Source organism: Egretta garzetta, unplaced genomic scaffold (genome assembly GCF_000687185.1).
Source record: "Egretta garzetta isolate BGI_Z169 unplaced genomic scaffold, ASM68718v1 scaffold154, whole genome shotgun sequence".
NCBI classification, from domain to species: domain Eukaryota; kingdom Metazoa; phylum Chordata; class Aves; order Pelecaniformes; family Ardeidae; genus Egretta; species Egretta garzetta.
In genome coordinates, this window is record NW_009259600.1 from 4,020,397 (window position 1) to 4,047,044 (window position 26,648).

General features: G+C 43.8%; 1 protein-coding gene across 1 annotated transcript in view; it reads right to left on the reverse strand.

Moving 5' to 3' along the window:
• NIPAL2 (NIPA like domain containing 2) overlaps positions 1-26,648 on the reverse strand; it is a 50,883-nt gene that overhangs the window by 22,804 nt on the left and 1,431 nt on the right. The window contains exons 2-3 of the mRNA XM_035893908.1: positions 10,624-10,692; positions 7,424-7,595 (exon numbers count right to left, since the gene is read on the reverse strand). Coding sequence (XP_035749801.1) covers positions 7,424-7,595; positions 10,624-10,692 — 241 coding nt within the window. The remainder of the gene's footprint in view (positions 1-7,423; positions 7,596-10,623; positions 10,693-26,648) is intronic.

Genomic DNA, 26,648 nt, shown 5'->3' on the forward strand with positions numbered 1-26,648 from the left:
TCAGCTCTTGCATTGCCCCTCTGCCAGCTCCTAGTCCTGCCTCTTCGGGATGGGCAGCAGCGGGTGGGTGAGCAGCAGTAGTGATCAGGCCAGGATTTCTGGTAAGCAGCTCAGTGTGGACATGTGCGAGAGAGGGAAGAAGGACTTAAGATAGATGACACCTGGCCACCTGGGAGAGATGGCTCTATTCCAGCAGAGCATCTACCTCTAAGGAGAAGCAAAAAAGGCTGAATAGCTCCTACGTAAAAGATGAGGAAAGGCCTTTGGGAGAGGTGCATCGGTAATGTTAGATTCGTTTAGAAACCTCAAAGAAAGACTGTGCCCAGGAGGGACAGTGAAGGGGCACACTGAACCTAAACCATGGGATGCTGTTACAAGAGCTCTGTTCTTGCCTACAGTGTGAAATTCTTGGTTTATTCTTGAAATAACAGTGCAACCTTTTTGCAACCATCTTTGACTCATTATGTCTATTGTTCTGATGAAAAATTTAATTTGTGGTTAGCTAGTAGATGTACTTGAGATAAATCTAGGGAGGTTCATACCAAGAGGTAAACAGAGAACTGGAATTCAGCACCATGGCTGTGTTATCCAGTCAGTAGAAAATCAGATATAGCACAAGTCATAAATTTAAGCTGTATCAAGGGTACAAGGGTGATGGAGATCTATGCAAACGAAGGAGTACAATAAAAGAATCTTGAACTGAAAATGCCTCTCTAAAAGTAAGCCGCTTGACATGGTTTTCTTTATTCAATGTTTCAGTGACAACATTGCTGGAGAAAAGACACTGGTATCCAGGCAACACTGGTAATAGCAGAGCTACCTAGGTTTAGAAAAGAGAGAGGACAAAAGCCATGAAAGAAGCAGCAGCAACCCAAGATAGTACAGGAATTAATTATTGCTCTGTCTCCTTGCTGTTGTAGGTCTCCCAAACTCCACCTCAGCCCACCCACCTAGGCAGCCACCATCACAGCAAAGACCTGTTGCTTAATTAACTGATGCATCAGGGATTTTTTTTTTTTGGTTTCTTTTTTTTAGTACCCCTTTGTCTGGGCTCTCTGCATTCAGCAGAGATCTAGTTAATGCAATTTAGGGTTCAGTTCCGGTGTTGGCATGCAATTTGGGGTGAGATGAGTTATGCCCAAAATTCCACTGCCTACTTCTCTGGAGATGACAAAACGGCAGCTTGGGGGAGGGGATCACAATCTCTGAGGCTGGCAGTGGGCACAGGGAGGCACTGGAATGCATCCAGATAATGAAACTTGTCACTCCGCCTGTCATCCGCTTTAATAATGCATTCAAATGCAGCAAGCTCTTTCTCCAGAGGTAGCTGGTAATGCACAAGAGATCATGAGCTTAACAGAAAGTATGTATAATTAATGCTCTTTATGTTCTTTAATATGTAGAGAAATCTAAAAATAGGAGAAGTTTTAAGAACATATATTAGGCCATCTGGGATTGGAGGAAAAACTGAAGTAGGAGGGGAGACACAACACCAAGGTGAGGAGACTGAGACCCAGGAGACACTCTGAACGCAGAAGCCAACTGTCCCTTGGATAAGCCACCAACACTTCATATGCATCCAAGTGAAGAAGAAAAGCAAATGGGGTAAATCTAAGAGAAGAGGCAGAGAACAGTTACACAGACCTGATGAGACGCTAGAGGACATACATGACTGATCAGAAGCCTGACAAACACTGGCTATTACCTTCAGGGCTAAATTTTAAGAAAGTTACGGTAGTACAGCCAAGAGAGCACCTTGTTATTACACACTGGCTAACACAGTATTTTAATGTTACTTTTATTTTGTTAATTTTTTGGTGTTTAAGCTCCATAAGTTTGACCTTTAAATGGTCCTTTATGTTCTTCAGTTTGCAGGGTGGGTTTGAACCAGGTTAAATCAAAGAAACCAAGGGCAGATCGTCTTGATGCAGACAGTGGCTCACTAGAAACGATGGGCCAGAGGAGGAGGGGTATGAAGGGAGCCTGTGAGCCCCAGGAGCGTAGGCTGGCATTTGCTGGTTTTGCCTTCTGCTGGCTTTGCATCTTTCCCTGGCCAGCAAGATAAATGGCAGGCACCAATGTGTACCCCAGGAGCCCAGTGAGAAATGCACAGCCCTCACAGCTGCTCTGCCCCTCTTCCTTAACTCCTTTGGGCTCCAGCTCACAGTCTCAGGTGCATTTAGCTGCTTAAGGCATTAACTCCTCCAGAAAAGGCAGTTTAAGACAAAATGCTAAATGGCCAATATGTTCCTCTCACCATTTCCTCTCTGCCTGGTGGCCTCCAAGCTGACCTGTGAGCAGAAGGTTGAGTTAAGGACTTCCTGAGGTCCCTTCCAACCTGAGTTATCCTATGATCCTGTGAACCCTTGGCAGAAGAGTAAGTGGGCATCCAGAGGCCACAGCTAAGCTTACCAGATAGATGAGTTAAAGCCCTTACTGTGTCCCAAATTCAGCTCCTAAATGCAGCCCTGCTGAAACCCCTGTGCTCAGCTCCCTAGACTCTCCGCTTCTTTCCCACCACCCTTGAGACCACAGGCAAGGTGCTTCCCATCGCCCCACCCCTCCTCCTCACTACCAGCAATGTTACACCCTCACACTTGCCTCCTAGTCTGCTTCCTCTTCACTGGATTTCCCCCCATCACTGCAGCATGAGTCTAACTTATAAAATCATAGAATCGTTTAGGTTGGAAAAGACCTTTAAGATCAAGTCCAACCGTTAAACTAACACTGCCATCCCACCACTAAACCATATCCCTAAGCACCTCATCTACCCATCTAACTTCCTACCACCCAGCCCCGATTTTCCCTTTCCCACGCCAGGGTCTTCTTGTTCCCTCTCCGTCACAGAAGCTGTGTGCCTCCTCCTCCTACACCATTATATCGATGTGGGAAATAAATCACTGAACATTATGTTCAACTCTACGCATGAATAGACCGAGGAACTTGGGCAATTGCTGTGCTGAGAAGTATTAATGTGTCTTTGCAACTGTTCATTTGTTTGCCTGTTTGGTTTTTTTTAAAAGCTATAGACAGTTATAGAGACGGAGATCTGTGTCAGAGTGAGGAATAGTCTCTATTTTTTTTAATTGGTCAGCAATAGAATACAACAATACAGAAATGCAGACAAAAAAAATTGTGCCAAAGTGTAAGCTGGCAATAGCCTGGCAACAAAACAAGCAATTTATCATTGTTCTGACGCCTCAATGGTTTTGAACCACTGGTTTTAGCAATATAGCACACGCACAACTCTAAGCCCAAATTGTCAGCCTGTAAGTCATTGGAGCAAAGCCTGCATCCCTGGTCATCTGAGAAGACTTGTATACTTTTGGGTGAATCAGAATATTTTTAGCTTTTTAACTAATTATTAAGGTAAAACTTTCAAAACTAGGCACAGATCCTACTCCCACTGAGAGAGCTGGCAGATAGCCTGCTAGATCAAGAGAAGGGCAGAAAACCTGGGAGATGATCTGTTAAGGGTTAAACATTACAGAACCAACACATCCTAATGAAATCCTTGAGTTCATTTCATGCCTGGGTCTCCCTCAGGGCCAGAGCTCTGTGTCAGGGAGGATTAACACAGATTTGGAGAAACTTAAAAGAATACCTGTGTGCATAGCCAGAATTAAACAGATAGCTAGCTCTGCCCAGGACATCTGGGAACAAATTTATCACCGCTAATTGACTACTCAAACCTATTCTTCATTTATATTATAGGTATTAATGGTACACAGAATACAAAGGAAGATATTACAGAATTTGTCAGTTGGTACATGACCTCTTGATAGCTGTCCTGCACACTGAACATGTAACATTTCTAACACGATTAAATATTGGTACTGGAAAAGTGTGGACAAAACACAAAACATTCTTCCCCATCCTTAATGCCAATATCCTAATAAAAAAGCAAGCCAATTCTCAGAGGAATTGCTCAAAAGAGAGACCATTAAGGTGAGCTTAATTCTGGAAACTGCATTATAGTACGTACGCACTGCAGAGAGAAGGAAGAACCCTGAAAATCCTTTTGTTGCATCTTCTAGACAAGTACAAATAAAGTATTTTAAAGAATAGTCTGGTGAATGTTTCCCAGTTCTCATTAGTAACAGTTCTCAAAATCCCAAGTTCTTGGGCCACAAAGATGTTACATTACATTAGTGGGAGAAATCCATTTCTACGAGAATATCTGAGAATCTTTTTCCTAAAGCACCATCAAGGATATCAATTTTCAAAGCCTAAAGCAATTCTTGCCCCGCAGCTATTTAGAAGGAACATATAAAAATGCAAAGGGATCTCAACAATGTCAGTGTAAGCGAGTTAAGTGTAAAACAGCTCTCTACAGAATGATGAAAACTGCAGAAGAAATGATCTCTGATACCACTGGCCTCTCCTCATCCCCCCTCCACCCCCAAGTTATTTCTGCAGGCAAAAGCAAGACAATGAGCTAAAAACCACAGCAGCCTAAAATTACCCAAGCTGCATGTAAAACATGATTTTTAATTTTTAAGTATAAAAAGCTTTTTAATGATCACATCAAACGTGTATTACTCCTCCACTTTTAAATTAAAAATTTACCAATTTCTCCTCTTGAAGAAAACAACTGCTGTCTTCTCAAACTATTTAAAACCCTGAACAGATGTAGAGCTTGCATCATTGCAACCACATACAGAAATACTTCCACTGTGTAAGAAGAAAAATATAGTCTTTGTAGCTTAATTCTGAGAAAAAAAAATTAAAATCTACTGGTGTCATGCCAATTCATGGTCTGTGGTGCTGGATTCTTTCTAAAACCAGCCATCAGAAACACCCAGCTCAATAGAATGAGGCATAAACTTTTCACTATTTAATTGATACCGGGTTAAGTGCAAAATTCAGTTGGATGCAGTTAAATGTGGTAGCAGAGGATAATAGACATTGGCTCCATCTATTTTAAGACCCAGGATGCTTCCCATCTCAGAGGTCTGGAGATATATGATGGGTACAGCACAAATCCATTCTGGGCAGAGACTCCAGTCTGACTTATCCTCCTCCAAAACCCTGGGTTCCAAGCAAAGGAAAGTTTCCATGCACACCCGGAGTGACAGAGACCTTCAGAGAATCCACTAGATGATTTGGCATCCTGCAGAGCACATTTCCCCCCGGTACGCCATAGGTACTGAGTACTCGGTGTCAGTGAGGGTCAGCTCTTACCGTGTGGGGTGTGTTGACACCAAATTTGGAAAAAAATGCTGATCAGAAGGGTGGACTTAGGGTTCAGATACACATTTGGAGTTTGTTATCAAGTGCTTAACTTCTTCGTTTAAAAAATTAACTTATGAAAGACACATTCAACAGTACCTCAAAACAGCTCCCAACTAGATTGTGCAAAGTCCACCCTCCGCCACCTAAAAGAGGTCATGACTTAATGAGAAAAATATTTCTTGATCTTCTAAATTGGCAGACCTGCTGCCTAAACTATCCTTTGCCCAGTTGTTAGCAGATGATGCAGATGTGTGTCTTGGTCAATTTGTCACTGCCATGAACGATGAACTCTTTTAAAATTAAAGGGATGCTCTCTCTCTGGCTTTAATTTCAGAAGACAGGAAAGTATCTAGTGGTAGGAAGTGTTACTGGGAAGTTACTGTTTTAATTGGCTGTCTACATCATTTTTGCTTTCCCTTCCTTAAGGGAATGTTGGCTAGACTAAATAAAATTTCAGATATCACTATTGTTTGGGCTATGAAATGCATACTGTCAGCCGATACATGGGAATGGAATATAATATATTTCTGGTGCCTTCCAGGATAAGCACTTCGGGTCAGTTAAAAAAGAAAAAGTGGATGAGAATTTTGATAAGATATAGCAGTTAGGAAAATGGTTTCCTGGTATTTGTTATAAGTAAGGGGAAACGGAGAACAGAGGAAACAGATGCCAACAGTTCTTCACAGATTGCAAAGGTAAAGAAGAAGGAATCTGCCCAGATAAAAATCAGCCCTAAGCGTGACCTCTTCTTCGTAGCAGTTTAATAACCAACAGAATTTTTTCCCTTGCCACTTCTTTTCACTCCTTCTTTCTAGTTTTCTATATTTGTATTTTATTAAGTTTGGGCAACAAATTAGATTGGTCTATGTCCCTTTATGTTCAGAGACATCTGAAACAGTCTGCAATTGTTACAGATGTAACTACTGCCACCAAAATCACGCTGGGATATGTCATATTAATTTACATTTTCATCTCAGGTAATAATTGCATTCCTTTCTTTGAGAAATCTTTCCTACAGTGGTGAACTTCCGTGACTTTATATCTCATTCTCCAAAATTCTGCAATAGTTTAACATTAAAGGTTACAGTAAATTGCCTGCAGTTTCCTTCCCCCACTCTCTCTTTGCTAAATTGCACCCACATATGGTTGGCTGCCTCCTTCCACTACAGCCAGGCAGTCCTCTGGGAAGATAATTAATCTTTTCTACCTTCCCATGCAGAATCACTCACTGCAATGTCACTTCCAAGCATGGAACTGGTAGCTAGAGACAGACCATGAAATGTTATCACTTGGCAATAGCACGCCAACGAGCTCCAGTGTCTGCAGAGCTGTTGTGATACTTCAGCCCTGGCTGTTTCAGCCGTGGATATGAAGCGACTTGATTAAGGGATACAGCTGTGCCCTGTGGTCCTGTCTTCACAGCCTCTGTACAATATTGCCCTGTCCACTCTGCTTTGCATTAGCACAACATGGTAACATATTCTAAAATGTATGTTTCTTTATCAAAGAAACAGACATCTCATACTTGTCAATACCTTCATTACAAAAAAAAAATCATGAAGTAACAAGTAAGATCATATCAAACAAGTCCCAAGGATAGGACTTATGCTGAAGTCCAATCTGCACATGAAGGAACAAATGAACAACTTTGATAATGTCCATAAATAAACTAAGCACTTCAGGAAATTTCTAGGCTCTTTTTGTCAGACACGCTGCAGAGAGTCAAGCAAGTTTGCCCACATCAACACGAATCATGGTGATGGGCAGGGGACGGGCAGCAGAAATCGCTTGGTGCGACGGTAACATAGCAAACACGCCGTAGGTACGCGGGATCAGACCCCAGCTCTGTGCAGTCGGCAGGATGCCAGCCCCCTGCTTCGGGGGCTTGCAGAGCCAGCAGCGCTGGTACAGCACTGGGTGAGCAACTGGCAGGGACCAGCAGAGCAGAGAGTGACACAAAAAACAAAACTATGGAAAAAGCAAGATAGTACCAGAGCCTCTGAGTTAAGCAGGGGGGTTGTGTTAAACTGTCAGCTCATGTAATTATATGAATAATCTCTTTTCAAACCGCAACATTAACATTTTCCCCTTGCGTTTCTGCTGCAACTCCTGCAGTATTATTCCTCTAGTCACAAACAAGCATTCGATTTAAGTAGGAACCCAAGCAAGAAATGGCAAACCATCTCACCTATGACAGATACGCATCCCAGTGGAGCGACAAGGGCGATGGGGGCAAATCCGTAGGCTGTGAAATTGCCCACCTCTCCAAGCCCCAGGAGGGTAATCCCACACCACCATAGCTTGCTCACATAGCAGGGTTTCGGCTCTGTTTGGCAAGCCAGTCGGAGATGAGCGAATTTCTAGAAAATTAATTATTAGGAACAGGCATGAAAAGAAAGACTTCCATTGTGTTCTTATGTCTGACAAAAGTGGAATAATTAAGGGGGCTGTCAACTTCACATTCCAGGTGCGTCAAGGTTCTCATTTTAAACATGACTTTCAGCTTGTTGTTGCAGACACTGCTTTGTGTTAACTCAGTGCTGCTTCAGGTCTGTGCTTTCTTAGCCGTGGTGGAAACAACTGAAAAATTAGACCTCTGAATACACATGAAAAATATTAAGTGAATAGTGGCTAGTGCTTCGTAGCTATCACTGCACACCGCGTTCTTCTCTCAAAGCAAAGCTCGGCAGTCGTGCTGTGAATCTAGAAACACTCAAAGGCAGGAGATGGGGCAGAATCAGAACCATGGCAACAAACTGGGAGAAGGGGACCAGACAACATGACGTTCCTACTCCATGAAACATATCCTCATCTGAAATACAATTTCAAAATCAAAAAGGCAGCACTTAAACACTTGTGCTGTAGGGAGAACCATAAATTAATTAGGTAGAATTTAGGATTTGGCTACAATCTCCTGTTTGACCTTAGAAGAAGATCTCAGGTAAAGCATTATTTTCAGGAGAACCAACTATATCTGTATCAGCAGGTATAATATATACCCAAGTAGTACCTCTTCAACACTTCTTGTTACATGGAGAAGGAATCATTGACACATGTTGTAATTGTTTTCTCTCTGGCTGTACAGCAAGAACCTGTATATAACAAGATAATTCGACTTTGATCACACTGGTCTTCTGAAACAGAGTCCAGGCAGCCTCCATCAGGAAGGTGTCATGATCGGGAAGGATGCAACATTTACCGCAGTAGTTCTGCAGAATATAATTTCCTTTCTCGGATTCCTCACCAGCCTCTCTGCACATGGGTCAAAAAAGTTGGAAAGCAAATGACACAACTATTGTAGTAGAAATGGTGGTAAAACACTTTTTTTCCTCCATCACTCAATATTTGATTTTGGAAGTGTCCCTGCAGAGCCCCAGGGAAGTTGTAAACAATTTTTCTCATAATCCCATTCTACTCTGTCGGCAATGCTACAGGGTATGGGCCAAACAGTAACATCTGTGATACCCCATAGTCTCTCGTGTTCCTCTTCTTGAGAGGATACAGCACCTTATTGCAGCTGCATGCTGTGGAACATGTTGAGGGGATGAAATCCTAGGAGGAAGCTTAGCCCTCCAAGGAGAAAGGGAGCATAAGGAAATCAACCTTCCCTGAGCCACAGACCAGCAATCCACAGTAACATCCAGGATTTTGCAGGTTTCGTTTTTATGAACAAACAAAAAAAAGCCCAGAAGAGAAATGGATATGAAATAATATTGTGAAATCATGAATCCAAGTTTCTGCTGAAAACCAAACAGGACAAGTTCGTAACTGAATCCTGAGCTCCCTTTTCTCCCCAGATTCCTGTAGGAATAACTCTTGAGGGCACAGTGTGATCAAAAAGATGTGCGACAAACACAGGATGGTGAGCTCAGCTCCAGATGTCTGCTGCCTTTGCACAGCAATGTGTGTGGATGGTATTTAGGTGGAGGCTGTTTACAATCCAGCTGAAATACATTGCAAATGGGGGGCTGTTCTTTAGCTGACAACCAGCTAGAGGGAAGAGAGGGGAGATAACTGACTGCACGGTGGGAAAGGGAGAGAGAACAAAAAAAATTTGGCCTGTCCATTTAATATGAGTGTGATGATAAATGTTGAGATCTGGGGAAATTCCTTATTCCTATTTCTAAGATAGGAAAATTTCAGTTGAAGCTGTGTCAAATGGCAATGCAGAGCTATCGGGTTTTCCTAAACTGCATTTGAAAAGCTGGAAGATAGTTCAAATCCAGTAAATGCTGTTACTGATTACATGTCTGTCTGCATGCCTCGGTACATCCTCTGGCAAAGCATCCACCTTGGCACTCAGTGCCCTCAGCAGACAAAAGGTATGAAGTCTGAACAACTTCATTATTATGGGCTAGACTGAATTTCCACTTTAACAACAAGAGTTTTTCCACTGAAACAGAGCCTGCCCTGTCACCATCAGCAGGTTGGAACTCATATTGGAGAGGCGGCAGTCATCTCAACCTGCCTGCCATCCCTGGCTAAACAGATTCCTTTCTATGGGATTCTCCAACTAGAGATACTTAAAATAGAAGGGAATCATTGAAGAACCTTCCAGCATTAATAAAATGCATTATTATAAGATTTTATATTCCACAGCTTTCTGTTTCATCCTTCACAGAAAAAGCAAGAAGTAGCTTTATATGAGACATGTACCACATGAAATGCAAACTAGCAAAAATACTTTTTCTGGACAACTTACACAACAATATCTTCTGTGCTTTAAAAACTTTTGTTAGAAGACCTAAAAATACCATGAAGTCTACAAGATACAGATTATAATGGATTATTTAACTTTCTGCTGAGTATGTATTCTAATTATTAATACAGCAAGGATTTTATAAATCTCATCCTACAACCCTTTGCCATAGTTGTAAGGTCAGCACCTCCCATTGCTTTTATGATTCAAAATAATATCTACTCAGATTATTTAATATAAATTGCAGAAGGAAAACTAAATTGGTCAAAGTTGCTTTGGGGCCCAATATTGCAAAACAAAATTATGCCTCCATGCATTTAATTACATGAATCGCTCCATTAAGAAGCCCCTAAGACCTTGTGACCAATTCAATTTTAGATTTGGAGACTCTGAGACAGGTTCACATGACATCCAGTAGGACCACAAGTGGGTCACAGCTGGTATTTCCTTATGGCACATTCCAAGGAGGAGGAAGAGTTACGAATTTTCATTCTGTTCCCATATGGGAATTCCAGCACAGAACAGGTTGGGAGCTATCATACTGCCAACAACTGCAGCACGACACTAGTTAAAGAGAGGGAATGTTTATTAAATGCAAGAAAGTTTGTATTTTGAACTTCACCATAAAACCAAATTGTAACATAAATTACTTGATAAACGACTCAAAATAAAGAGAAATAATTTTATACCTGTATGTTCAAAGAGACACTAATCAGAAAATTTGAAGCAGCAGCAAGCGAAACTCCCAAGAGCTGAGTCTGCAAGATCACAAAACAAAGAAATACAAAAATACTTATTAGTTTAAAGAGAACAATATAACAGGGTTTTCTGATAGCACATTGTAACCCAATCAAAAACAAATTATTGCACTTTTCAGTCACTGAGTTCATGCTGCACTGAGGAAAATGATTAAAAAAAAACCTCTGCACAGCTAACCAGGGCTTAAGGAGTAAACAGCTGGGAACGGAAAGGGCATCCCAGTGCAGGAGGGGGTTTTGCTGTCTGTCAGCAGAACACCTTCTTAAATCTCAGGAAAGAAAAAAAACTAGACAGGTCTCAATTGAACACTACACACATGTATTCTTCTTTTCCAAAAAAAAAAAAAAAGGACCTGTTTTATTACATAATCCAGAAGGAAAATCAACAGCAATCAAACCGTTCATATTGGAACACAATTATCTCATGTGTTAACATATCCACCCTTTGACAGGACAGCCAGGAACACAGGTCTCCTGACAGTTGCTTTAACGTATTGTGTTATTTCATCAAATTCTTTTCTAATCAGCCTGTCTAATTTTCAGTAAGATTTGCAAACTTTCTATGAGGCTGAGAAATTAAAAACATTCAAGCAGGATTCATTATTTTGGAAAGCAGCCATTTAAAGATGCCATTTCAGCAAGCTCAAGTAACAGGTATGCGGTGGAGCTCCCTGTCTCCTTTCAGAATGCTGTAACGCTTTGTACGCTGTCACAAGTGTATTCAAGACCCATTCAAGGTCACCGGTATAGGGCTATGAGGAGCCCCATTAGCTCGTAAAGGCAAACATAACTATCAGTGAGCTTTTATAAACAAGGTCATGCTAACATAACCCAGCGTAACTCTTGCTTGCAAGCTGTAAAGCAGCATCCAACTCAGTGCTCACAGCCTCAGTTTTCATGACTCTTCTCCAAGAAACTCCCTGGGCACCTATGAACAGGCAGTGCCTACCAGCCACAGAGACTGTTGTCCATCAACATTTATAAAGAGGCAATATGTGGTCCAGCAAGCCCTTGGAGATGGCAATAGAGGGGCATCATCATTGTGGCTAGATAATTCCCAGACTAAGAAAGAGCATCCCCAAAAGTGTGAAGAAAAAAACCCAGCCTTATTACAAATGGATGATAATATTCTTATTTAAAAGACACAGCTGAATCCAACTGTCTCCAGCCATGCATTTCTGTAGTGGCGTAGATTCAGAAGGAGATGCAGACAACAGAACTGCTCTGGGTGAAATGCTTGGCTGACTGATGGGCGTCACCAAGATGTGACTGACGGGTACAAGGGGAGGCAGAGAGGGGAATGCAGGAGGTGAGAGGGCTCCCTTTGCTCACACAGCCTCTGTGGTAAGAAATACAGGACCAGTGCCACAGTCTGTGCGCAAGAAGCATCCACTGAGAAGCATTACTTGAGAGTTTTGCCCATACCCTCTGGTGCCTGGCCACTGGAGGTCTGCTCTGTCTTGCATCCTCTCCCCCAATTCGAGTATCCCCCAGCAGCATGTCCTGGGCTCTCACACACAGTGTATTTTCCGTGCTCTGGGAAGACCCTTTGCTGGGAGCAGTGGGGAGTGTGTGACAAGACATCTCAGCACACCTCGGCACAGACGTCTCTGCTGAGATTAGGCACTAACCATTACAGGGGCACGAGCAGCCTTGCAGCCTCCTTACATGCTGAGGAAATGCTGACAAATGGCCCCCACCCAGGGCTCCACGGGAGCAGAGGGGATGGGTTTTCCTTCCTGAGGCTTTGATGGTGGTGGTAGTACATTGTGCACAAAGTTTGACCATTTCACAGGTGGATTATTGCACTCCCCTCATCATTCTGCACACACAGCAGCTTCAATAAAACAGCAGTTAAATCAAAATTGTTTTCTTGCTCCTGAAGACTTGTTCTTTTTAAATGACAACATGCTCCCTTGTGAGGGGGTGGAGAGGTGGCTTTGTAAGCCTCGTCATGAAGGGTTTAAGGAGAAGGAGACAGCAGGGAATAGAAAACAGAAACTGCCACCTCATTTACCCCATCGTTTTATTGCTTTCACATCAGTAGTTGCAATTCATCCATACTGCTCCTAGCAGAGAACCCAGTCTCTATGTGGCTCTTCCCATTTCAGTGGCCGATCCTGTCCTTACAGCTTCATCTCTGGATAACCCCTTGCAGCTGCCAGCTTTCAGCCAGGGGTCACAGACATTGTGCAGGACTCAGGAGGCAACCAGAACCCCAGGGAGGAAACACGGCTGGGCTCAAGCCAGCCCAAAGGAGGGTTTCCATCCAGCTCTTGAGTAAAACTTGCATGCAGCTGGTGGGCAGAGGATGAGGCTACGTGTTCCATCTCTCATCCAAAAAAATGTGCAAAATCAAATCCATGTATGGGTACTGATGACCTGAGTACCTGCCTCCAGAGACTTTGAATCAAATGCCCCTTTCATGGCTTTACACACTGCATGGACAGGGACTACAGCAGAAAGTCTTCCAATGCCCTGCATCACTGGTGTCCTCTCCAGAACCGACTGCTTTCGTACCGTGGTGGTTGCTTCCTCGGGGACCTGCAAGCTTGGCTCAGACATCCCTGTGGGAGGTGCAAGACTTCTAACCTGAAGACCACCCTGTGTCTGAACAGGAACCATCTTCCAAAAGTCATTGCTCTTACAGGTTCCAGAAACTGCCAGGAACAGAAAGCAGCTCAAAAAGTTGGGTCTTCTCAGTCTTCCCCTCTTTTTCTGGGAAATATTGAGACATGTGTGACCGATATCTCGGTACTTCCCTGTGAAATACCGAGATGACCAGTATTTCCCTCAGCATTGCCACTGGCATGTCCCAGGACCAGTAGAGTCCAGGGCTCCCCACGGCAGCAGGGAAGGACCAGGTAGCCCGGGTCTATCCCCACTCAACCAGGAAGAGGGCAGCTGGGGGCACCAGGGCACCCTGGGGCTCCAGGGCAGCCCCAGCCCCAGGCATCGGGCACCTCCATGGAGATAGGGACAGGCCAAGGCTGGGCCAGTACATGGGCCCGTGAGTGGGCCCAGCTCAGTGGGGTGCATGGTGGGGCACAGCAAGGCTGTGGGGAGCTGGGGATGGGTCCTACTGCGGTGTTGCTGGGGCAGGGACTGACAGCCCCAGGGGGCTGAAATGGGGTCCTGGGCTGTGGGTAGGGAGGGGGAGTCCCAGGGGTGGGCAGGGGCAGGCAGGGCTGTGGGTGCTCTCAGGGGCCCGGCAAATACATGCCAAGCTGTTGAGGTGACACTCAACACCCTCGCCCTTGTGTCTAACTTGGGCAACCTCGCGTGCCTGCATATAAGCTACAGGAAAAACAGTGCCTGTTTTTCGTAGGGTCAGTCTGGGCTCAAAACTCACCCTCATGGCTCGGGTCATTTTATCATAATGACCACATTTCACCTGAGGACTGCTGTTGGCATATATACTGCGCTGCCTGCTCCAGACTGACATGTGTTAATGAGCTCTGGTTAATATGGTGATAGCACCATACCTCCAAGCCCAGGGCTGGCCAGACACCTAAAGATTAAAAGCAGCATACGGTGCTCTAAGGAGGTCAAATATCACATGGATCCATTCAGGGAGGTGAGATGAAAGTACAGTAACGCCACGCAGCTATAGCATGGCAAAATGGTCTTGTACAGGTTCATACTCAGACAAGCCAATGTTAAAGAAAACAACAGGGAACAAAAATGCAGTAAAGAGGAAAATTGGATTGCAAACTTCACAAATCAGAGTGCATCTTAAATCAGCAGGCATTTTCCAATGCACAAGAGCTATCATACACAGCAGTGCTCAAAGCAGGGGAAAAAAATAGGATACCATATCTTAGGCTACCAAAACCATGCATGAATGAAAGATAACCTGCGCCAAAGACAGATCACCCTATCAAACTAAAATGGTTGCTGTGTCACCCTGAAGGCCAGCAGAACCCTTCTGTTCCCATCTTCTCATGTAAAAGGCTTTATTATTTGTGCTGTGTCTGCCATTCAGCATCCTTTAGAGGCTAGAGGACTGGTGAAACAGCCAGTTTTATAAGGAATAAACATGATATTCTCTGAACACAGAGTTTCCAGTTGTGATATCCAGTTGTGATATCATCCACAGCACTGCAGGGCTTCCCACACACAAGTCTTGAGACAAACCTCCATGAGGGAATTCAGCTGCAGACACAACTTCAGCGCCATGGTGCTACTTCAGTCAACTAAGGACTTCTACAGGAAAAAGCCTTAAATATCCAAAACTGTTGGCATAAAATGCAAGTCTCTCCATCACCAAAACATCTGTCTGAATGTACAGGCCACTTTGTCGGACTCTGGATTTCAAACTGTTGACACATTCTTCCAGTGCTTCCAAATGCATGAGGCTTGTCACAGAAACATCCTGTCCTTAAATTTTCCAGAAAGTAAAAAAACACAGAAATTTTATTTCCTTCACCTTAATATGGTTTGGAACAAGCCAGGAATGTCACTTGCTGGCTTTTCAGTCCTTTCTAGGCAGGCCCTGAGCACACAAGCCATGGACTGAGGCTGTGGATGTGCTGACATTTTCCTTGATGGCAGAGCCGGCTTGAGGAATGACTTCCCCTGGACCTTCATTCCCTCACTGCCTCGTTTGCATTAAAACAACTACTTGTGAGGCTGGCAAGGCACTGTTCCAGGTTTGAAATAACCCTCCCAAAATATACCCCATTAACATTATGTTCTTTATAAGTCACCTGCCAACGTTTAACAGTGACAGCAGATTAAAATTCACAAGGCGCAGCAAGGGTTTTGAAACGGTGACGCCGCGCAGTTTGCCAGTGGTGACAGTGGCCAAGGGGATGGCAGTCGCCTGGCATCTCCAGTCCCAGCTGCGGGGGGCTCTTGCACAAGCCCAGGCGTGGGGAAGGGAGGTCTGAAGGATGGGTCAGGAGGCACCCATTTGCCAAGCAGAATGCCAATGTATTGCTATGCAAAATAAAAGAGCAGCAGTGCGGCATATTGCTGCATACAGTCCTGCTTCAAACACTCGTGCGGGACTGGATGCTTATTTACCCCAACACCTTTTCACATCATTCTGGCAGTGTTTTAAAAGGCATTTTACATGCAAGTTCTCTTTTTTTTGTCAAAGTAAGGGGTTTATGGCAAATGAAAGCCAGGCTGAAATCCAAATCTTTGGCACTAATTCTAATAAATATCCCTTGCAGTCTAAGATCTGCATTGGAGACTCAGTTATACAGTGAGATGCAATTTATCCATATTACATATATGTTTTCTTAATGCACATTAAACTGCAGTTGCCAGGTCTGTGAAATGAAAACGTAGAAAGATCAAATTAATTTGCATTGGCTAAAAGGTATATGACCATTATTTATGGAAACTTGCTATGTCTATAAATTGAACTGATGAGCAGAAAAAAACCCACCTAAAATGTATGTTGTCGGCTCACTCATCAAGGCTAGTTAAACTTTTCCTCCTATTTTTCTTTATTTCTGCATGTATTTGTGATCTAAAGGTGTTCCCAACAAATGCAATGACATACTGCTTCAAAAACTACATGTTGTTTCCAGTAATTAGGATTTTGTCAGATTTCAATGGATCTTACCAAAAAAAGGGGGGGTGGGGGGGGTGGAAATGCCTCCTAAAATTCCAGTTCTGAGTTAGCTCTGAAGCAAGGGCAATTCAGAGTCCTTAACAAAAAACATATTTTTCAAAGAGCCACCATGTGGAATTAGGAGAGGCTTATCATTTAGCTGTTATTATTCACAGAGTTCTGGCTGTGCTCAGTGCTTTACAGATGTATAAAGAAAACACGGTCCTTGTTTCAATGGTTTTCATAGAACAATTCATATACTCATATATGTGTTCAGGCCCATATGAAGTACTGAAGGAGACCTGAAATAAAAGGGCAGTTACCAGTGTTGAAACACGTAATGAAAATACATTTGATTTGTTCGTTGTGACATAAAAGAGAAAGGACACTGTTCGATGTACAAGAAGGAGAGAATTTAAAATTTTGGTAAGATTTTTGTTAGGAACAGAAGAAGAGAGGAGAACTTGGTAACTGTCAGGATAAGTTTGAATGGAGACAAGACAGTTTGTAGGTTTTACACAGGTCTCCAGGCTGGATTCCAGAACAAAGTAGATAAAGTTCCTATCTCATGGATATTACAGTACCCTTGCCTTCACGAGGTTTTACCTTTCATTACCTCACAAATTTAGAATATATCTTTTTTTCCAGAAATGAGGCAAACTGTAAAGGCTGGAAGGAGAGCCTGGTAAGTTATCAAAAGGTGTGGTGACTTGAGAGGATAAAGCAACTAGAGAAACGGGAGCCTTCTATTCATCTCCATGCTTTAATCATTTTCATGAGATCTTATTTATATTCATCAGTCTGATTGATTAATGTCCATAATGGATAAGAAACTGAGACAAAGAATATGAATTGTGAAATATACTGAAGTAACTTTTGATATAGAATCATAGAATCATAGAATCATAGAATGTTTTGGGTTCAAAGGAGGGAAGGGAGGTCATCTAGATATGCTCACTAAGGTTATATGCAAACATATCCATCCACTATAATGTTAACAAGCATTATGAACAGTCATTTTTTTTTCCTTTTTGAAGAGTTACAACCAAAGCTCCCAACTCCTAAATTTCAATTTCTTATTCTCAGGAAACAAATTTCAAAATTAGAAATGAATAGGAGAACGGGGAAGGAGCAGAATGGATTTTTACACTGTTCCTCAGGTGAATAGCCTGGGATACTTTGCTGCATAATCAAAGGCCATTTCATGTTTTTAATACTGCCTGTTAGATTGCAAATAAAAACCTCTCCAATAACTGTATAACAGAGGCTCTAAAAATTTCAATCATAGTTGATAACATTGTAATAGACAGATTTTCTCAAGGACCATCACATAACATCTCCATGGCAACTATAGAAATTACATACAAGGAAAAGCAAGAATAGGATTATAAACTTTTGCCAGTTCCCAGGTACCTCAGGAGAAACAAGGAGATAAGCCAGCATTGCCTGACCAGCTTCTCCCACAAAACAGCCAGCTGGCTCGAGGATACTGCTCTATTGCTGCCCAGGAGCAGGCTTCCTGGATATTCCTGTTTGACCCTGTCTAGTTCCCAGTCTACAGGGTAAAGCTTCAAGCCAGACCACTCAAAGCCTAGGTATATTAATTCCCAGATGCTACAGCCTGGTTTACATTGAGAGGCTGCGCTGCTCCTCTCCCTGATTCATGTGGCTCCCCAGGCCCCTAAATTGAGAGCCGAGGAGGGGACACAAGGCTCATGGGGAGCTGGAGTGCACCAGTTCATGCCCTGCGAGATGGAACTAGTTTTGCCTGCACTCAGAAAGGCAGGCGAGCTCGGAAGGGAGCTATCTCAACAACTGAGTAAATAGTGCTGTTAAGGGTTACATCAGGTTGCAGGGCAAGGCGCGGAGAGTACTGTTGAAGAGATGGCTCGCGCCGCATGTGCACACAAGCATGGCTCCAAACCATGCATAGTTAGCTCGTTCCCTCTTGTTATTGTAGTACAAATCTCGCTGGAGTACAAATAAGCTATTTCTAATTCCACTTATATCAGATACCCAAAACCCCGACAGCAATGTAGCCAGCTTAATACATTATTCACCAAATCCTAAAAAGAACTTTTACATAAAAACCTCCTTTTAGCATCTGAGGCGAGCAGGGGAATGACGTGCCTTTTCCAGCATGCACCTCTCCAGCATCACTTTCCAACAAAGGCAGGCTTGTCTCCCATCCTGTCTCAATTAATCCTCTGTTAGCTATAACTAACCCTTCCTTTGATGTGCACAGAAAACACTTCTCCACATCACCATCTGAGTGAATGTGGTCAGTAGTTGAACCCCTGGTATCACATGTGCGGGCCAGGGGTAAACGTAGGCTGGAAATGAGGATGCTTCCAAGCCACTGGCATTTCAGAACAGTTTCTAACAGCAGCAACAACAGGGGTGGGGGGAAAGAAAAGATCTGACTGCACTTAGAATGAAGGTTGATCCATCTGTTAAAAGAATTACTTGATTTTATGATAGGGGAATGGGCAGCCCAAAGGGCCTTCCAGCCTGCTGTTCCTACAGAAGAGGGGTGCTAACCATTAATTCCTTGCTTTCTTTCCTGCACCTCACGCACTTGGCTCTCCTTGTTTCATTTCCACAGAGAGTGTTAATCATTTACAGATAGTCCCTAATGCAAAAAAAATGACTGAACCTTCTGGTTTGCAACATTATTCATTCAAATACAAACAACTGCTTGATCATCAGTGATGATTTCAAAACAGGAGGTCTTGCACTCTGTAAAATGTTCACATGTATGTATACGGGTGCATACAGACACAAACACACAACTGGATGCATTTAATTTGCAGATGCTTCTGGTCAAAACTTTAAGATGCAAAGCTGGGGATAACAAACTTTTTAAAGAAATTATCTCATATATATATTTCTTGCAGAGGCCTGAGATATAGGCAATGGACTCATGGTTTCCCAGCTGTCTCCCTGGGACACGCTGCAGTTGTGCATTTTGATCTTTTACTACAAACCGTAACCTGGTTTGAAGTATTGATTACCATTTTCTAGTTCATAGTGGGTGTTGACATAAGGAGAAGTTGTCTACTTCACAAGAATCTAAAACATCTGCTACATAGTTGCTTTCTCTTGCAGAGAACAGAAATCAGTTTAGCTGGACAATCCCTTCTAGGTACCTTTATCACCTTTTATATTCTCTGTTGCACTTAAAGAGATAAGTTGGTGGGGGTTTTCCACAGTTTTGAGTGTTATTGATCTTTCAGCAATTGTACCTTATGTGGATTCTCCTGTATAGAACTTGGTGTCTTTTTTTCCCCAGTATTTTAGCATTAGTATAGGTTATAATAATAAGACAGTTTCTTCTTGACACAGATTACTATAGAGATGGAGCCATGAAGATAAGTTCTGTCTACTCCTTTTCAAGAACTAAAAAAATGAAGAACTGAGCACCTTTTTCCTGAGTCAGATGCTATCAGGTCTATGCTTTTGCAAACCACTCATTGCTTTCTAGTTTGTCCTAGTAGCCTCTGACCTGTTGTTGTTCTGGTTTAACTCCAGTCAGCAGCTCAGCCCCGCGCAGCCGCTGGCTCGCTCCTCCCCAGCAGGGCTCCATCATACATAATGGTTACTTCGGACGCCAAATGCTGTAACTCCAAATGTCCTCCCCCTTCCTCCTTCTTCCCTCAGCTTTTATTGCTGGGCATGATGTCATATGGTATGAAATATCCCTTTGGTCAGTTGAGGTCAGCTGTCCTGGCTGTGTCCCCTCCCAGCTTTTTGTGCACCCCCAGCCTACCCGCTGGCAGGGCAGCATGAGAAACGAGAAATGCCTCAATGCTGTGCAAACACTGTTCAGCAATAACTAAAACATCCCCATGTTATCAACACTGTTTTCATCACAAAACTAAAACCTAGCTCCAAACAAGCTACTTTGAAGAAAATTAACTCCAGCCAAAACCAGTAAAATAGTCAAGAGATTGAGCTAGAGTCTCGATCAGATGAAAGCTGCTATTATTTGTTTGCCTGAAGCTTCTGCAGACACCACAAGCTTTGCTCTCCATCATCTTGACATGATGACTGAGTCATTGCTTCATCATAACACAGACACTGAATGATAATGTTCACGGTGCTTTAGTCACTGCAGGGAGCAAAAGATTGTCACTGAAAGAAAGAGAAACAAAGCAAAGAAGTCATTAGAAGTCAATAAATACAAGAACCAAACCCCACCAAAACAGAAGAGAAACATTAAGAAATAAGAGGTTAGAGTCATAAAACAAAGTAAATGGAGTCATGATCCATTTAGTCCCAAGCTGGAGCCCCAAAAAATTAAAGCAGGTTTTAATTGGGAGTTAACTATTGGGGTACAAGTCTGTTATACAGACAAAACCCACATTTTGCTTGTTTTTCACAGGAACCTCTTTCCAGTGGAGGTGTTCTGGCTGTTGAAGAAAAAGCTTGTATCAGGAATAGTGTGGTCAGCAGGAGCAGGGAAGTGATAATGCCCCTGTACTCGGCACTGGTGAGGCTGCACCTCGAATACTGTGTTCAGTTTTGGGCCCCTCACTACAAGAAAGGTGTTGCATTGCTGGAGCATGTCCAGAGGAGAGCAACAAAGCTGGTAAGGGGGATTGGAGCACAAGTCTGATGAGGAGTGGCTGAGGGAACTGGGGTTGTTCAGCCTGGAGAAAAGGAGGCAGAGTGAGATGGGTGTTGGTCTCTTCTCCCAAGTAACAAGTGATAGGATGAGGGCAAATGGCCTCAAGTTGCACCAGGGCAGGTTTAGGTTAGACATCAGGAAAAAAATTTTCACTGAAGGGTTTGTCAAACATTGGAACGGGCTGCCCAGGGAAGTTGTCGAGTCCCCATCCCTGGAGGTATTTAAAAACCAGGCAGATGAGGTGCTTAGGGACATGGTTTAGTGGTGGGATGGCAGTGTTAGGTTAATGGTTGGACTTGGTGATCTTGGAGGTCTTTTCCAACCTTAATGATTCTATGAGTCTATGGCTCTATGAAAAAGGCTTCAAATGCAATTCATATCAGCTGGCAAAATGACTGTTTTGAGCAGGATGACAGTTAAGTCATTGGGCATGTTAGCAAAGACTCTGATGGAGATTTTTGCTCCCATGGAGCTGATTTGGTTCTACAGAATTAAATGTCAGCAAGAGCTAGGCTTGTCCACAAAAGGAGATGTATTTCTATGCTGCTCCTTCACCCCAGCTAGCATGAAGAAGCCATGTCCAAGGACTCAGCGTTTGCTTTGCTGCGAGTTATTGTATCTACACATGGAGGGGTTTCCTCCAAAGCTTGCACTCATGGTCCAGACCCTGCATTCACTATAGACCTCTGCATCACAGAGCTGTTTTTGCAGAACACAGCAGGTTACGAAGGGGAATATAGCCAGAGTCACTTTATGCCTCATTGAAGAGTTAAACTCCAACGAACCTGTGATTCCTCTCTATCACAGTTCCATAATCTCTCTTCATTTTCCTGTTATGGGCTAAACAGTTCAGATCACCAAAGGTGGCCAAAGCTTCTACCCTAGATGGTATAAATCAACCATGGACATTATGAAGGAAAATGCAGTTGTACTGATATAACCTCAATTTAAGCAGTACACATCTGTTTGGTTTGATATTGACTATTTACTTATGAGCGTACTCGGCAAATATCACTGCCACATTTCTTAAGATCGCTGCTCCAGGCCTGGCGCTGGTTCGCACACCAACTGGCTGTCATTTGAAGCTGCTGGCAGTACGTTTCAAAGTCCAGATTAGTCACAGAATGGAAAGCGTATCTCCCAACTGTTCACATTAACAAATGCCATTCTTCTGGGACAATCTGTGGTGACATTATAAACATGAGCGTAACAGTTTATGCATGTCACCAAAACTCCAAATGGAATAATCACAGCCTCCACTTACTAGGTTCGCCAAAGTTCCTCACCTCCCTTTGTGACTGAAATGCACAGTCTGCTGTTTGCTCATCTTTCTAAAGCCTTGGTTTTTGAGTTTGGTCAAATTTCTACTTGAGTCATTTGGATTCTTTTGATTCCTTCAAACAGGAGTTAATCAGATCCAGCAGACTGTTGGAGACATGCAAGGATAAGATTCAGACATCTTTTTTTTCGATGCCCAAAGCAGACTTCAAGAGCATGGGAAGAAAAAGATCATACTTCAGCTTCAAAGAACAATAAAGTTTTCTTTGGGTCACAAAATTGTGAGGGCCCTCAGTGTCACAGGTGATATTTTATGAGAAGGGCAACTTTTATTTAAAAAATTATATCAATGAGTGTTTTCCTGTTGATTTAGCCAGACAAACCACCTCATCAAGGAGTCAAATGAGCGCTAGGGCAAACAATGCAGCAGAAGCACAGATGGGAGATGGGAGCAACACCACCTCTTTGGGTGGCAGAGATGTCCTAGATTCACACAGCAACATCATGAAGTCTCAGTAACAGACAGGTGTTTGCTGGAGCAGCCAGACCTTCACTGTACATCACCTCGCAACACCCAGGCAAGGCTGTGAGACACCAAAATCAACACAGCAGCAATGGCCGATATAATTTAAATCCCATTACTTGCAGAGTAGCCTAGAAGTTGGGGGCGGGGAGGGCAAAGCACTGCACTGAACCAGACACCTCCAAAGCAGGGTAGAGATGTCCCATGCCTGGTATTGCCTACTCAGTGCTGACTATGGGAAAAGGAGCACTTACCCTACTCTGCTGCCTCCAGGTTAAATCTCATTCTGCTGCTCTGGATCACCGTGCTGAAGAGCAATGCCTATGTTTTAAGCCCCACAGTCAGTGGCTGAGCTGGATATCAGACAGAACCTGCACTATGCCCCTGATCTTTCTGTAAAATACCATTTTGAAGCAGTCCAAAGCAAACTAATTTCTGCACTAGGTAGGATACGTATAACTTACAACTCAAGTTCCTTTGCATTTGTCTTCTGCGCCCCACTTTCTGACAAATTACAAGAATTGTAATGTTCCTTATTGCCTAGAAATTTCCAAATTAACATTCTCAAACGTCTTAAAACAGATTAGTGTAATTATGAAGCTCCTGTTCAACTCACTGTCACCTTAATCATTAAAAAAAATAAAAATCAAATGCACATGTTCTCTAATGTCCTCAGAGAGACTGAAAACTCATTTTACCATAGCAGCTGTTGGGAGGGGAAATATTGAAAACAGTCTGAGATTTGGGAAAAATATCCCAGTGAGAATCAGGGAACAGGCACTCGGCAGAGCTACAGCTGGTGCTCAGCACAGCCCCAGTCCTGTGAGGGGAGTTGTTTCCAGTGTCCTGGCTGAGGTGTCCAGGAGGAGCCACCAAGACCGCTTTGGTCAAAACGAACTGTGAGTCCGACGAAATAAAAGGGCTTTGCTCAGCAGCCTCTGTTGGCTGTCAGGAGAGGAAGCACTCATTCAAGCAGCTCTGCCAGCAGTGCTGGAGGGTTTGTGTGCCCCAAGCTCAACGTGTGAAGTTGAGTTGGTTCTGCTCTATCTGCTGCCCAGCACTGTGCTGGGCTTTGGGGGAAAACTGGCACAGGCACCGGATTCTTTCCAGCCTTAGCAGGGGAAACCCAAGCAGGGTGATAGAGGCCTGCAGCACTAGGAAATCAGGCTGTTTTGGGACCCAGAGTTGTCCCTGGTGGAAATCAGATAAGCAGATTACTCCTCAGGCTGACTCGGGAAGCTGCGTGCTACCTCTGGTCTTTGGACTACTTTCCCACCCAGAGCATCTGTTCCAGACCTGCTGCCCCATCCCCTGCTTCCTCTGCATTCAGAGGTATAACCAGCTCCATGGCTTAGTCCCACTCTGCTTGCAGTGGTTGAAGGAAAAAAAGCTGCATCTCCCTAAGGAATTTGAGAGTCAGATGACACGAACATGCTTATGGCACTGTGCAAGGGGACAGGCAAGGGGTAAGGCTCTCCTGTACCTATATCCCTTACATTTGATTAACGAAGAAATTCCCATGCAGTAGCTGATCTTCCTTTAACCTGGGGGCTGCAGCTTACGTAAGCTTTGTGCTCATTTCACACCAGACATGTTGTGATCTTTACATCTGCAGGGACAGTTGATATTTGGCAAGGTGGAATGGATGTATGAGGCTGTAAAAAAAGGTATGGGTGATCCTTTCTAACCAGCGCTCTGTTTTGCTTTCTCCTGTCAGCTTCTCACTTGCACAAAAGTTAATCAGAGCAGAACCCCCAGCAGATCAGATCCAAAGCTCTGGCAGAGCCTGAAAGCTTGGGTGCAAAGCTAGCCCAGCTGACAGCCCTGCGTTCATGACCCAAAGCCACATATCCTTTTCTAGCAGAGCTCAGTTAAATGGGGACTAAGCCATGGAAATGCTACTGGATTCCCAACAGCAGAACACAACCAGAAAAGCGTGCATCGGTACTGGCAGCAACTGTGCTGCACTTTTGGCACCCACCCTCACTTCCATGGACACCTTGGCTTGCTCTAGAGCTTTCTCTGATTGAAAACCATCACTGGGAATTTCATTGTTTAAGTGCTTAAAATATCCTGATGAATGTTTGTAGGGTGTGCTGTGACAACTCTTTTCTCTGGTGGCAGTGCCAGCTGAAGACGCCCTCACTGTTTCTGGGGTGCTTCCTCGGCCAAGGGGAATGGAGAAATAACCTTCCTCTCCATGGTGGCAGCTCCCTGCCCTTCTGCACTGGGTCTGTCACAGCCCCTATGGTGGCAGGAGTATAAGCAGGGACTATGCTGCCACTGGAAGAAACCAGGACCAAATCATGCCCTCACCTTACTAAGGCACTAGACATCAAGCCCTTAGCAAGGTAGGGGGGAGCTGAAGCACCGAAGACTTTCACCTTGAACACAAGCTAAAAACCTTAATTGCGGCACTTCACAGGAAATCTAGATTCCACCTATACAATAGAAGGCAGCATAGAAAGACCTCACAACGATGTGTTTAATCCGGGGGATTTCTCATCGCACCTGATAGCAGCCAGCACCGCCTGCTGCTGCTGAGAGCACACGCAGGGCCAGGGGTCCTGGCTGCGCATACTCGCCAGCTGCACGTACGGCCTGTGACAGGCTGGGATATATTGTCACGGGACAAGAGGCCACGGGGCCATCTGAAGGAGCTGTCAACATTTTAAACCTCAAATAGAGAGCCAAAATGATTTATTACCACAACCCACGAAATAAAACAATCTCTTGAGGTGAGTGTCTGGGCAGCCAGTAATAACTGAGTTGTTAAGAGACAGGCAAAGGAGGAAAAAGAAGTAGAAGTGAAATGAATTTCCATCTCCAGCTTAGCTTCTGCACTTGAACAACTACACACAGTGACTACACACAGCAGCCATGTGAACTACTGAGTTTGGGAAGCAGTATTGCATCCCAGCTTTCATTGACTATTGCCGCCCAGCTCTTTTCTCCTTCTCTGACACAAAGCCAAACCAAGATCGATATTGTAGTTAATAATCTCAGCATCTCGCAAAATGTTTTTGTCCATAAACAACAATATTGGAAATAAATAAACAACCTTTGAGAAGTGCTGAGGGAAATAAAAAAGGATTAAACTGAAGCAATTACATACACTTTCTATTAAGCAGACCAAATCCACATGTGGTGGCTTCTTACATTCATTACTCCAGCAGACCCAAAAATACTGCAGGAATATTAGTTTGTCGGGAAATACTTCAGGTAACCAAGTACATATTTCATCAGATTTTACTGCATCATGAAACACACCCGTATCCCACAACAAACAACGCAGGGCTGAGGCAGGAAAGGCTGTGGGAGCACAGGCTCCTGTGTTGCAAATGCCAGAGGTGCAGTTCTTCGAGCAGCTACATCCATGCTGATGCCAAGGAGAAGTCCTACCTCCACCCATTTTTCCCATGACCATGCACTCCCCTTGCTACCTTCATGCCGACAGCTAGCACCAATTAATGTGATCGGGGACCTGGCAGGAGAAAAACCCCAATTTAAAAAAAAACAAAGACATGTAATGCCAGCACAAGGAGGCATTATACTACACAGCCACGCGGGCACAGGCACTTTAACTTCTTCCAGGGAGCTGTGCGTTTACAGACATTGTTTAAGGCTTACTCTGGTGCCACGGATTTCCCTAATGCATGTGTCAGACACGCTGATCCCATCTGAACCTCTCTGATGCCCACATGGCACTTGGCAGCTGTGACTGGAAGCCATGCTGAGCCCCTCATGCCTAGGGGCTCTTGAAAGGGGGTGTCACTGTTTCACCTCCTGATGGTTCATGGGGCTGAAGGGGCTGAAAAATATCCCCCCCCATGAAAGCAATTCACCTCGGCTTTCCCGGGATGTTTCCAGGCAGATGAGAGCTGGTGCAGAGGCAGAAAACAAAGAGCTCCTCTTCAAACCAAACCAAGAGAAAGAAATGGCCTCAGAAAAAGGGGAAG